Genomic DNA, 14,771 nt, shown 5'->3' with positions numbered 1-14,771 from the left:
TACTTCTCAAAAATGCCAATTTCATGAAATACAAGGGAAGACCAAAGATTTCCAGACTAAAAGGGATGGAAGACTGCTTGGTTCAACACATGAACTTGAATTTTCTTTCACTATAAAGTACATCATTAGGGTAATGGACTAAAACAAATATCAATAAGGTCTGTAATTGAGTAACAGTATTGCTTCAGTGTTAACTTCCTAATGCTGAGAACTATACTATGGTGACTTCTTTTGAAGTTCTTGCTTTTAGGATATTTACACTGAAGTATTTAAAGGGTAAAGGGACACCAGGTGTATAACATACTTTTCAGGGGGAAAAAATAGAGAGGAAAGGATAAAGTATGTATGATAAATGTTAACACTTGGAGAATGTAGGTGAAGGGTTTACATGACTGTTTTTCCTATTATTCCTGCAACTAATGTGAGAATTTCTGAAAAAATTTAAATATTATGCACTAAACAACACAGGCTAAATTTCAACATTTTACAGCTTTTTCCAGTGTGGGGTTATTTACAACCACTGTTTTTCTTTCTAGCACTTTGAAGTTAAAGTCTAGCTTTGAGTTTGTCTTCTCACCAGAGGGGGAAAAAATATCTCTTCTATTACAGATGGGGTAGCACTTACAAAATAGTAACACAGTAACTCACAAAATTAAGTTTGTAAGTTAAATTTGTCAGTAAAGCTTCTCACTTCAATTACTATAGAAGGGCTCATCATTTGACATGACTGAAATTTAGCACTTGATCACTTACTCTACCAGCTTGATGGTATTTCTTTAATAACTTGGTTTTACCAAATATTTCTAAAACCTTCCATTTAGTTTTTAAAAAAACAACAAATCCTATTTTGCAAGTTTGCAAAACACCTAACTGCATCTGATGATTATACTAAAGGTAAAATGGCATAAACAGTTTGGAAACACACAAACTACACGCGAAAATACTCAACTACTGGAAGCAGAAGTACTCACAACTATTTGAGAATAACCTCCTACCACAAGAGCCAGAGAGCTTGGGGCAGTCTTTACAGAGCAAAGAGGGAGTTAGTTAAGGCACTTTCTAATGAACTGCAAGGTACCCAAAGGTCTAAGACTAATTTGGAGTTTTGACTTCACACAGCAACTCATATCAAGTGGTTATTAAAACTGTGTTTCTTTGTAAAAAATATGGCCTTGCAAAAGATGCTGAAAGCCACATGAGAGATTTACAAATTAATTTAAATAGAAGAATCACAAGGGAAAGCATTTACATTTTTCAGTGTGACTTAATTGCATTTTTTTTAATTAATTAATTTATTTATTTTACTTTACAATATTGTATTGTTTTTGCCATACATTGACTTGAATCTGCCATGAGTGTACATGTGTTCCCCATCCTGAACCTCCCACCCACCTCCCTCCCCATCCCATCCCTCTGGGTCATCCCAGTGCACCGGCCTCGAGCACCCTGTATCATGCATCAAACCTGGACTGGCAATTCAGTTCACATATGATATTTTACATGTTTCAATGCCATTCTTCCATATCATCTCACCCTCACTCTCTCCCACAGAGTCCAACTTAATTGCATTTTATTAACGTTAAATGTCTATGTCACCATGATATCTCACAATGTTATCACACACAGAAAAATCCTAGTACCAAAGTTTTAATTGCTAGCTCAGATCCACAGTCACAATTTTGTCTATCTGAATTCAGAATTATTCCATTTTTATCTATCTGAAACTATCTATATTCAATAGCCAATAAGTGAAAGGCTTCATCTTAGTTTATATTTTTCAAACACTCAAGAAAACATAATTAAATCACAATACTTTATAAAAGTTGCATAAATTTCCATGTAACTGAATCTATTTTTAGCAGTTTTAAGCATATAAACTTTCAATAATAGCAACAAAAAGTATTTACTGAATTCATAGTTGTTAGACTGACTAGTAAATATCTTACCAGTATTAACTCATTTAAACTTCTAATAACCACATGAAGTTACAATTATTATTACCATTTTAAGGTGAGGACACTAAGGCACAAACAGGTTAAAGAAACTTGACCAGCAAATAAATAATAGACACAGGAATCAAGTCCAAGCAGTGTGTCACCAAAATCCAGGCCAAGAAACCTCTCCAAGAGAAAAAGAACGCCTTTTTAAAAAACCACTGCTTTCATTGAGTTGCATAAATTATGTGGTCTTTGGTCTTATGCTATAGTAATCTTCAGAAGGATGACTGGGTGGATGGATGGATGAATGGATGATCTGCGGTCCGGATAATGCTATCAATACATTTAAACTGCTCTACTATTTTGCTGTTCAACACCAGACAAACAATAAAACAAATAAAACACGCACTTTTCAAAAAAATAAAATAAAATAAAACAACGAACAAACAGAACACTAAGATAAAAAAATCAGAAAATTGGCCAGAAAAGGATAGGTCTAAGTCAGCATTGCCTTTTTTTAAAAAAGTCTCATAAATCATCTAAAATAAAGCTTTGCCTTCTATTTATTTGCAGAGTACTGCAAAAGTACAAAACTAACACAACTCCATCTAGCAAAATTTAACAAAACTCAGAGGAAAAACAATACATGCTTAACAGGGGTAAATATTTCTCCTGAAAACTATAGCAAAATAAATAATAATAATAACAGATAATACCTAACTGCTAAAAGGGACTTTAAGACATTATTTCCAACTAAAATTAGAAATGCTTCTGCTCTAAATAAATAATACATAAAGCCAAAGTCAACATCTGTCAATTATTTCACATATTCCTCCAGTTGCATCTTCAGGAATACTCTGTTCTCTAATGCAGAGAGGACCACACTTCTTTTCTCAACAAAAAAGTAGAATATCTAATAGCAAACAAGTGCTTGTTCTTTGGGGCTTCCCTGGTGGCTCAGATGGTAAAGCGTCTGCCTGCAATGCATGAGACCCGGGTTCGATTCCTGGGTCGGGAAGATCCCCTGGAGAAGGAAATGGCAATCCACTCCAGCACTCTTGCCTGGAAAATCCCATGGATGGAGAAGCCTGATAGGCTACAGTCCATGGGGTCGCAAAGAGTCGGACACGACTGAGGGACTTCACTTCACTCACTAATGGTAAGTCTAATTAAACTAATGGTTTAATAAGGAAGTCGAGATGTGCTTTATTCATCAAGTTTCAGCAAAATCAAAATATAAATCAAACTTTTCCCCTTCATGATCAGTAAGGTAGAAGATTATTTTCCTGGTCTTTTAAAAAAACACTTGACCATGAAGAACCAGAAGAGCTATAAGGTACAGTTTAATCTATGTCAGTGTACCCACCACTCCCACCCCAGGACAACACCATGTATTATCATATCAAAGGACGCCCTCAAGTAACAGTCCAGAGCAGCTGAAGAGAATGCACTTTAAAATTATAATTGTTTTAAATTCTGTATATGGTCAAGAGGAAAATAAATTACCTGTATACTAGGGTGGTCAGAGATCAGAGCCCCTTCCTTGTTGTAGGTATAAACTACAAAATCTTTGGGTAAAAGGTCTCTGCAGGAAGAATAAAACATACCATATAAGATTATTTTATCTCTTTACAGCTAAGAAAACAACTTTTATAAGACATTATTCCTAGTAGAGATGAGCAGGAATAAAAACATTCACCTGATAAATTGTTGTTTAAAGAAGGAGCTGCCATAAAACATAAAGCCCATGAATGCACTTGCATCTGAAATCGTGTACATTCCAATCAGAAAGAAATGTTTGAGTTGTGCATCTGTTCTCATGGTCATAAAACACTGGTTGCAAAAAACATTTGTAATGTCCTTAAAGTTTTCTGATTCGTCTCATAGGAAAAGTATAAATTTGGTTACATGGTACATCATATTTCCAGAAGAAAATAAATTATTTTACCCTCTTTTAAATGTCCTGGATAAAGAAGCAGCACTCATTGCCTTTAATCTCTAAGTACAGGGGCAAAATTTCTGTCCATTATTTAAAGAAGCAATTATTGCTGATCCTTGAATCTTCCTCCCATGTTAAGGGAGATCCACAGTGTAAACCACACGTGCAAAAACAGGGTTAGCTTTATTACAAAAAAAAAATCCAATGACACTTGTTGAAGACAGTAAGGTCGACTTTATTATTGGTATTAAGTATAGGGACCACCTCAAAGACATTTTACAGCGGGGTGGGGAGAAAGAGCAGGCTCAACTGCAAATACAGCATGGGCAAGTGGGATTTTTTAGCCAAGGAGCACAGTGGGGGTCAGTGGATGGAAAACTCCTAAGAGGAAACATCAGGGGTGAGGAGCATTCTGGCTAAACCAACCTAACGGATTCTTGCTGAAGACAAGCCAGGGTAACCAGACATCACTGGGCGGGGAAGTGGGGTGGAAGATAAAGAACTTGATCAGACACCAGAGTGATCAGATATGGAGGGAGAGGGGAAATTCTTTCTAAAACTAGATTTTACAATAAACCACACTGATAGGCCTTAGAGAAGGTTCTGAAACCTGACTGAAGTTTGATCAAGCAAAAAATCTTTGTCAGTCTCCTCTCTTGTTTAAGGAAAGAAATGATATTCTTCTTTCCTCTGAATAACACAAGCCAATTTCCTCATTCAGTTGTCTTTTGTTGATTACAGACCAGCTGAATCATCTGTTGGAACTTGGTAGAAGGGGATATTTACTGGGTGGAGCTAGCAGTCAGGCAGTTAATGAGGGGAGTTGTTATGAAAATAAAAGAAAAACAAGGCTGAATGGTTAGAAACCAAGTTTCTGAGCTCAGTTGGCAGCCATCAAGATTTTTTTTAAACTTGAGCTTAGGGCATCTTCGAGCTTCCCTGGTGACTCAGATGGTAAAGCATCTGCCTGCACTGCGGGAGACCCAGGTTCAATCCCTGGGTTGGGAAGATCTCCTGGAGAAGGAAATGGCAACCCACTCCAGCACTCTTGCCTGGAGAATCCCATGGACAGAGGAGCCTGATGGGCCACAGTCCATGAGGTCACAAAGAGTCGGACACGACTGAGCGACTTCACTTTCACTTTCTTTAGGGCATCTTCAGTTGGTACAGTGAAAGCAGCACTGGCCACCTGACAAATTGTCCTGGTTTGAATGTCACTGGTGACAGCATCAGGTATTCTGATGAACTTCCTGAGAGGCCCACACCACAGAAGGCATAAAGATTGCCTACACGTGATCTGTTGAAACAGCCTTTTTTTGAAGGCTCCATCAATCTTCCAGCTGCAGCTTAGAGTTACAAGAAAAGGGCGATTTTAGTTCTCAATGACTCCAAGTCAGAAAGGATAAAAATTGGAAATGATAACTTAGAGGGTTATAGCCAGATACTGAAGGAAACTAGAAGAATTCGGGATTTGGTAAAGCTGGCAAAATATGCAAGATGAAAGTAGCAATGGTTCACTACAGGTTTCCATTGAAACAAACAAAAAAAACCCACATTCTTTCTATAGTCACCCCCATTTCTGTGAAAGATAAAGTAAGACTAATTTGTTTGCACATAAGTCTGGTCTCATTAAATCTGGCCTAGTTATTCATATAAGTACAGTAAAAACAGTGATTGACCATATAGTATTTCATTTGAATTTGCTTTGCTAGAGCATTTCAGAAGGAACCAACAACTCTTACGGCTAGGAGGCTAAGTCAAGAACTTGCCACCAGATATGCCTACAATATCTATATATTTGGGTAAACTTTCTTATTGAGGTCCCCCAAATATCCTGAGGTTCCTGGCCCTGCCACAAGTGATCTTCCTTACTCACCTGTAAGGCAGGAAATCCTGTAAGCCAGAACAAGCCAGTTTTTCCAAGGGGAGCTGCATAAACAATTACCTTCTTAAAGTCAACCTTAGTTCCTTAAAGCTATCTAGTCATATCTGATTCAACACACATCATTCCCAAATACGACATTGTAATCAAAGCCTTGGTAATAAAACCAACAAGGGCAGATTTTTAACTGACTTATGCAAATAACTTATACTGCTATGAAAAATAAGATGCATTAACATACCAAATAAGCCTTATTAGTTCAGTATCCCTTTTTGTAAGGAGAGAGACAAATCCTTTGAGATTTTCCAAGATGCATTTGAGAAATCTCAAAGTTAGTTTGAGGTCAAAAAGACTCCAACTAGAACTTGATTTGTGGAAACTGTCAAACATGCCAAAAGGTTTCAACATTTGACTAAACTGGACCACAAGTGTCACTGTGAAACAACACTTAACTGTCCATTTAGCCAAAGTCACAATTAAAAAATTTCAAAGACAAACACAGGAAGCTATATAGTTATTTAGGAAAAAAAAAAAAACTCTTAGTTCTCTTAATACTGAGAAGATTTGGTTTTCTCACATAATCAAAGACCTGATAAACACATGTCACATAGGAAATTATCTTAAAACACATCTTATCTTCTCAAGCTATGTACTTAAACGTAAAGAGAAACAACTAAACCAATAATCTAAGAAAACCCTGTTTTAACAGAAAAAGAAAACCAAATTCTGGTTTTGCATCAATGTACTATTAATACTAGGCAAATTAAACAAACAAACAAACCAAAAAACCTTACAAATAAATCCATCCAACAATAGCCAATTTTGACCACACAAGGAAAGATTCTTTTTCCAAGGTCCCTTTTCCACAAATTTTTTTATATCATTCAGTTTTTGTTCCACATTTTTCTTCTTTGTCATTCTGGAACAACCATTTATTCTACTTTGGGACAAAATTATTCTTTTTCCCTTAGTAAAACATATTTTTTATATCCTTCCTTATCAAAAATACACCTTATTTTCCTTGCATATAGTTTGTTTTCTTTACTTTTATTATTTCTAATAGCTTCATTTACATATGTTGATTAGATTTTAGTCATTAGTAATCCTAATTTTCAGTAAAAGCTAAAAAGCAGGCAACTGCAAACTGTCTGCTACATGCTATCATTCTGTAGAAAATTTATGAATACATTATTTCATAATTTCTTGAGATGTATCTTTTTCATAGTATAATTTCTCATGCTTATCAACAGACACAAATACATTAGCTTCTCTATACCACATAAAAACAAGATGCCAAAGTAAATAAAATTATATTTCTCTTCAGCAATTAATATTTCAATATTTTATCGTATTTAGAAATTATCTAGTCAGTGATTATCCATCTTTAACTTAGTATAGCTTTTAGGTTTCAAGTTATGAAAAAAAATTTTTAAATCATTTTTAAGGAGACATAAAACTTAATTACCATTGAAAAGTTCACTTATTAACTTCTATGTCACTTACATCTCTTTATTTTATTTGTTCTGAACAATTATTCTTGAATGAGTCATGAAAATTTCATGAGCCAGTAATTAAACAAAACTAGCTAGCTTAAGTTTTTTTTCTTATTGACAAATCAGGCAAGTATCCAAAAATAAAAAAAATCACAAAAGCAAAAAAAAAAAAAAATTATATATTTATGGTTCTTCCCCCTTTGTTTTTAGCTGCCATGCTTGACATCAAGCAATTCCTTTTTTTATTATACATCTTGTTCTTTGGGTCAATTTATAATTTATAATCTTAAACATCTGGTAGAGATAACATAAGCTTATCTGAATAGTAAACAAAGGTAGAAAAAAATTGCGTATCTGCATTACGTATTTAATACTGACAACTCTGAAGCTGTCAGAGTTTATCAACAATTGTATCTACACTATAAAAACCAGCTAAAAGATTATTCGAGATCATGTGAACTTAAAAAATAACTTGGGTTAGTGTCTGTATTCCCAAGAGTTTTATGAAAATAATTTATGTAAGTGCTCATTCCACCTCTAAACCTATTTGAATTGGATATTTAAGGGATTTTATAAGTTAATGTGATTCATTTCCAGCAGGAATAAACTATTTCACATGTATACATACACATAGACATATATAAACATACAGACAGACACAAATAGAAAACATGGCTTTCATTTTAAAATTTTAGCCATGAGTTAGTAAAGCAGCAATATAATCTCAGTGGTTTATCACCATTTTGTATTTTCAACTGAATTGACTCTGGCAAATAAAACAAGTTAAGGTTACCTGCCTACCAGTATTTCTGGAGGAGATTTTTAAGATTTTCTTTCACCATGGTAAGTAATCTTCCTTTGCCGTGGTCTAATTTTTAGGCAGGTGACTGAGGAACCATCTAACTGCTTTCTGGATGTTTCCAAAACCCATGTAAGTCATACAACCTATTTCCATTTGCTCTTTTCAGACTCAAGTAGAGTTATTTTCAGAGCTACTTGAGTTTCGTGAGAGCCCCTGATGGAGGGCAAGGAACTAAAAATGAAAATGACTGTGGGAAGCTGAGGCGCCGCCATGGAAGTTGAAAGTCTGAAGTCTGTCAGGGGTAGACAGAGGGATGTAGGAGGTGGGGGTTCGAAATGGGACATATCAAAGGATCTAGGGAATGGGGTGGTGGGGGAGACTGATGGTAGCAGAAAGAGGAAGGAGGAGCAGAAGCAACAAGGAGGAGCAGTCAATCCAGGAAGCTCTCAAGTTTCCCAAAGACACCAGCAAAGTTTCAAATTATGCTCAGCAAAACATGTTAAGAAGAAAGGAAGCAGACAGAGCTGGCATAGCAGAGTCAGCAGGATGGGAGAAGAGGTGGTTTAGTTGGCTGAGAAGTTCCAATGGGAGAAGCCAGATACAGGAAAGAGAAAAAAGAGACCTCACATAGAGCCAAGAGGAAGGGACTTTCAGCCCAGGGAGCCAGGGAGTAATCCCCAATCAGAACAAGGAGCCAAGGAAAGCTGCCAGCCCAGGAAGTACCTGTCGAAAGAAGCCTGGCACTCTGACCCAACTTCAGAGCATACACTCAAAACCTTAAGAATCAAGTCTGTCTTTACCAGTTTCGGTGGACATTTGTCTGGAGCAAAGGTTCAGGAATCAGACTCACCAAAGGATCCCCGATCAGTCAGGACTGAAGATGAGGGCTTTGAAGGTGTCCAGAGTGAGAGGTCAGGGGTCCAGTGATGAATCTGATCCTACCTGAGTCATGCCACCATGACTGTCAAAGAAAAAAATATTCCACGACACTTGTTAAAGATGGTGAAGCCAATCTTATTTGGAGCTTGGCAGAAGTTATGGGGACCACTCTAATGGGATTTTATAGTGGGGGAGAGAGGTCACGCTCAACTCCAAGCATAGCATGGGCAGGTGGGAATTTGTACCCCATGAGCAAGGTGGGAGGTCAGTGGGTACAAAATTACTAAGATGAAACACCGGGGTGAAGGAGACTCTGGCTAAACCAATCAAAAGGATTCTTACTGAAGACAGACCATGGTGATCAGACATCACCTGGGAAGGATGGTAGAAGCTAAGGGTGGGGGGGTTCTTGCTAACCTCACTTGGCAGGGTTCTTGCTAAAACCAGATTACCTCCAACAAAGTGTACAGATGGGGCCCAGGAGAAGGTTCAGTAGCATGACCAAAGTTAGGTCAAGCAAAGGCTCTGCATCCTTCGCAGCAGAATTGGAGCAGCAATATACTTATCTTCAGGGCTTATGGACAAGTCAGGGATGCAAGGTGCCAGCTAGTGGTTTATAATGCAACTCTTAAGGCTCTAAGTCTCCAGGCGTCTATAGACTGTTTTAAGAGATGGAAAGATGGATGGTTGGCATGCCGTTTAATCAGTTACACAGCCTGACTTTAGCCACGTGACCAGTATGGTATAAAACAACCCCCTTGGTAAACACATGCCTGGGCTACCCTGAAAAGGTGACGATTCACTCATATCTCAGTGATGTGTAATCTGAAGCCACGTGCACATCTGTACAACTGAGAAAGGACCCCGAGGGACTCCGTTTGGAAGTTCTTAAACCTTCGATGATTTCCTCTGCTGTCTTCGTCCTGAGTCCTTTCCCCTTTACCTTTATGAAAGTCTCCTTGAGTGAGCTCGGGAGAGCCTGTGGAGTCCTGAGTCGTTTCAGTTATTCAACCACGTTCAATCGCTGCCCCGTCTCTCCTCTCTCCCCAACATATACACACACACTCTTTGCTCCCTCTGGTGGTGAATTTAAAAAGAATAAACTGAAGAGGGTACTTGGCCTTGCTCTGCCCTTCTTCCTCCTTAGAAGTCACTGCCTGCCAGTGGGAACAAACTCCACCGTGCTCCTCTAGGACAAGGACTGCCATGGTGCACAGCGCTGACGTGAGTGGCTGAATCTGCCTAATCCAGGGTTCAGGACTCACAGGTCCATTGGGCTCTCATTCTCTGGTAAATCCCCTAACCCAGCCTTCATCAACCATGAGAGGGATATTTTAACCTTCTATCTAACTCACTCCTTTATTTTATCTTTAAATTTTTTCAGCACAGGGAGAGAAGAGGTGTGCTATCTTCTGCCACACAACCCCCCAGTCCCAGCCAAATACCCCAACGTAAGTAATTATGTACATCCCCCTGTAAGGAGGCTTCATTGTTTTCACCAAGAGATTCATGATCCAAAACAAGGTAGGCCCTGGGAGGAAAAAAGTAAGCACTCAAACATACTCACTTCTTCACTCAGAGCCATAATAGGCTATCTACCCTAACTCTTTCTCACTAGTGATCATTAGCTTTGATGACTGCTTCTCAAAGACATTCAAAGACCTGGCAACTCTCAACAAATGCCTGAAAAAGTACCATTTGCCCCCCAATTCAAGAGGCATAGGAATGTAGACACAACATCACACACACACATATATATCACTAGATACCAGGTCAAATGACTAGGATGTGTGCCCCTTTTACAAACTATGTGATGCTGAGTAAATCAAGTGAACTTCCTGAACCTTAGCATTCTGAGTCTGAAGCAAGGACCACAAGACTCCTCTATTATCAAATTGATATGATAGTCTAATAAATGACATACAGCTGAGGAAAATACTTTATAAGCTGAAACTAGGAGAATATAAGAAACTGTTATTATGTTGAAATCGTTTTAATTTCCATTTCTTATAGAAAGAGTAGAAAATATTTATATCTATTAAAAATTCTTGTACACAGTGACATCATTACATTGGAGACAAGCTGGACTTCAGAAGTTCTGAGAAAATTAATAAGTAATACAATAAAAAGTACCGGGTACAGTGCCCAGGACACAAAGCGCCTCTCTGTCCGAAAGAATCTGTCGCAGTGCCTAAAGCCCTGCCAGAGAGATCTCACTCTCTTCAGCTCAGCATTCTCTTCTAAGATAAAAAGTGTTATTCAAACTTGAGGGTCAGTAAAAAATCGCCCAGGATGGAAGCTTGTTAAAACACAGATAGCTGTGACACCTCCCCAAATTCTGCTTCATTCCAGGGGTGGACCTGAGAATTTGCATTTCTAGAAAACTCCCAGGAGCTGCTGCTACTGGTTCTGGGAGACATCTCTGAGCAGCACTTTACATCCCGTCAATCACACCTCCATGTAAATGGGTCTATTAGGCTGCTTTTTTCTGAAATCTCTCAAGAAAAGATACTGGAAGTTTAGCTTCATAAGAAAAGGAAGACAGGGAAGGATGGGCCACAAGACAGTGGTTGGCTCAGCACAGTCAGAAGCATAGAATTTCAAAAAAGCAACAGAGGTACACAGATTACCAAGGCAGGATCAGGTGAAAATATGCCAAAACTAAAAAGGAGGGCGAGAGACCACTCTTATGGACTGAGTGCTTGTGGCCCCTCCAAAATTCCTATGCTGAAGCTTTAACCTTCAGTGTGGCTATACTTGGAGATGGGGCCCACTAAGGAAATTCTGGTTAAATGAGGTGATAAGGGTGGGGCCCTAAGCCAATGGGATTAGTGTCCTCATAAGAAGAAACACCAGAGAGCTCGCTCCTCCATCTACCCCGCTTCTGTACACAAGCCAAGGAGAGATCACGTGAGTGCCAGCCAGAAGGGTCTGCACCCCAAGAAGAGAGTCCTCACCAGACATTAATGCTGGCACCTTGATCTCAGATTTCCAATCCTGGGAGAAAATAAGTGTCTGTTATTGAAGTCTGTAGTATTTCACTGTGGCACCTCTAGCAGACAGATAAAGCTACTAAAGACTTCTTTACCACCTGCTCAGTGGTTTGTTGGGCCAGTCATGATTTTAAAGTTTTCTTAAGTACAAGCTTCTCTTCCTTTATTTTAGATTTATTTTCCTTTGCTTAAGTGTCAGTGGAAATGCAAAATTGTAGGGATTTTTCCATACTTCTACTCTTATTAGTCTCACCTTCTTAACAACCTACTAAGCAATATCTAACTAGAAAAGAAACCCATATAGTATTGAAAAAAGAAAAAAAATTACCAAAAAGGCAAAGTAAATAAAATTTCTTACTTATTCCTTTCCAAGTGAATTATATGCTCTTTTCCTTCAGCTTGAATGACATAAGATACCTATATGCACAAAGGAGAAAAGAACAATAAAACACTATCTTCTAAATAACTTTGCAACAACAGGTATTTAGGTATTTAAAGGACACTAGAAATTCCATCCTGAATGAAAATAATTTTGTACTGACTGGAACTCCTTTATGAAACAACCTGAAATATGCCCATAAATAATAAAAATGGACTCTGATCACCCCTATCTTCTTTGAATAACCTATAGTGGAAAACGACCCACATGTTTATCTAAAGTCTTCTTCAATTCATTTACAATTGCAATTGTGCTATAACTTCAGGGATTATTTTTAATAAATCCATTCCTGTATTACCTATAGTAAAAAGTAATTCTTCCTTTTGTTTAAATCTAATGAACCTCTTAGTTTCAGAAGATTATCCCTTGTTCTGGGTATCTGAAAGCTAGATGAAATTAATACACTTTTATGACTTTACATCTTCACAGGACTTAACACATTTCATCGGTTCTAAACCTACTTTCCCCCCCCTCACATCTCTGTGAACATCTCTGAAATTGGGACACATCGTACACAGGCAAAGTAGTCTAACTGGCAGCAGTCTGTTTCTTTCTTAATTACCGGCACGTTAAATAACAGTGTACCTCATGAAGACTGTGTCTCAGAATCAAAGAACTGAGATAAGTCAACTTGCATATCCTCTGTTTGTGGGAGCCTCTTCTCTACCTTAAACATTAAAATAACTTCCCCAGTGACTTACCGTTTCATTAGCCAGAAGCACTTAATGTGATCTCTAGAAACTTAATTCTAATAAAAAAGACAATCATGGAGGGACTCAATGAACAATAATATTATCAGAAGTGTCCTTATTATTAGAATTAATAATTAAATAATAAGTGCTTATTATTCTCCCTACTGCTTCTGGACTCCAAGTGAACACTTTGCCAAGAAACAGCAGGATCCACTTTCCTCAGGCACTTCAGCATCTGATTCCTAAGGCTGAGACCGGATCCACGTCCTAGGGTTCTACTTCCAAATTCTGCGTGGGGACCTCCATCTCCAGAGGCAACAAAAACACCAATCTCCTTGCACAGTTTTGGCATGTGTCTTTCTATTCCTTTCTGCTCTTGGGCAAATACAGGATATAAAAACACCACTGTCATCTCCCCTGAGAAGAATTCTGAGAATTTATGATAGTACATTCTTCCCCCAAATAGCTGCCTGCGTTGCTCATTCCCTTCCTTCTGGTCTTTGTTCTCCTACAGAGTCACCTTCTTAGGAAGGTCTTCCCGGGCTGTCCTATTAAAAAACACAAACCCTCCTACCCCTCACCCCCAGTTCCAACACTCCCCAGTTCCTTGCTGCTTTAATGCTCCCCACAATGATTATTACCATCTTGCGTGTGTGCTAAGTTGCTTCAGTCGTGTCCGACTCCATGCAACCCTATAGACTGCAGCCTGCCAAGCTCCTCTGTCCATGGGATTCTCCAGGCAAGAATACTGGAGTGGGTTGCCATTTCCTCCTCCAGGGGATCTTCCTGACCCAGGGCTCAAACTCACATCTCTCATGTCTAACCTGCACTGGCAGATGGGCTCTTTACCATCTTAAGTAATCTCTATTATTAATCTTACAATTATATTACCTATTTGTCTCTGTCTCTCCTCCCATGAGAATGGAAGCTCCACAGGGACATAATTCTGTCTGTTTCGTTCACATCATATCCCTAGGGCTTAAATGGTGCTTCCACCTCTTTCCCGATTATTTATCAGGGTACATATGGGACATTCACTACAATCCCAAGTATCTATGAGTGCAAAGCTGATGAAGATCATCAGAGACAGGATGAAGCAGAAAAACACTGTCCCTATGCTACTAAGTGAAGGGGGAAAATAACAATGAAAACACAAATTGATAAAGGCAAAACAAAATTAAAGAGGAGAACGTCCAGTTCAAAACAAAGCAAGGAAAAATTATAAACCGTTCCACTGGAAGGAGATCTTAGAGTTATATACTCCTTACTTATAAAGAAGTAAATGAAGACGAATGATCTACCCAATCCATGGTAATGCCCAGAGGGAGGGTAACTCTGAAAGTTCCTGATGTTAACTACAGTGTACTCTTCACTCTGCCTAGTCCCTAAACAATGTACGACCTATCTCATAGCTAGAAATACTTTGTCAATTTAGAGGTAATATGCTAAACTCTTTATCCTCATCACTTGTTACTGGTAAATCATAATAAAGTTAAATTATATTTCGATGAAGTTGAAAGGTTTGCAAAGTCAGTTGATATCCAAATACATTATTTCTGAACTTTACAATAAGAGAAAAATAGTATTGAAAAATAATTTTTGTGCACTGTTAGTATAGTATGTTTCTTCCGATATGGCAATAAAACTCACTTTTGCAAACATCCCCAGATATAAAAATACATACATATAACACACATTCTCCAGTGTCAGTGAAG

The 14,771-nt window shown here is 38.1% G+C and overlaps 1 protein-coding gene across 1 annotated transcript in view; it reads right to left on the bottom strand.

The window, feature by feature from the left end:
* Nucleotides 1-14,771, bottom strand: part of ADAM9 (ADAM metallopeptidase domain 9) — a 92,638-nt gene that overhangs the window by 65,046 nt on the left and 12,821 nt on the right. The window contains exons 3-4 of the mRNA XM_027530150.1: nt 12,284-12,342; nt 3,444-3,522 (exon numbers count right to left, since the gene is read on the bottom strand). Coding sequence (XP_027385951.1) covers nt 3,444-3,522; nt 12,284-12,342 — 138 coding nt within the window. The remainder of the gene's footprint in view (nt 1-3,443; nt 3,523-12,283; nt 12,343-14,771) is intronic.

This window comes from Bos indicus x Bos taurus, chromosome 27, assembly GCF_003369695.1.
Source record: "Bos indicus x Bos taurus breed Angus x Brahman F1 hybrid chromosome 27, Bos_hybrid_MaternalHap_v2.0, whole genome shotgun sequence".
Classification (NCBI taxonomy): Eukaryota; Metazoa; Chordata; class Mammalia; order Artiodactyla; family Bovidae; genus Bos; species Bos indicus x Bos taurus.
Note: the sequence above shows the minus strand (reverse complement) of the source record. Positions and strands in the feature narration are given on the sequence as shown.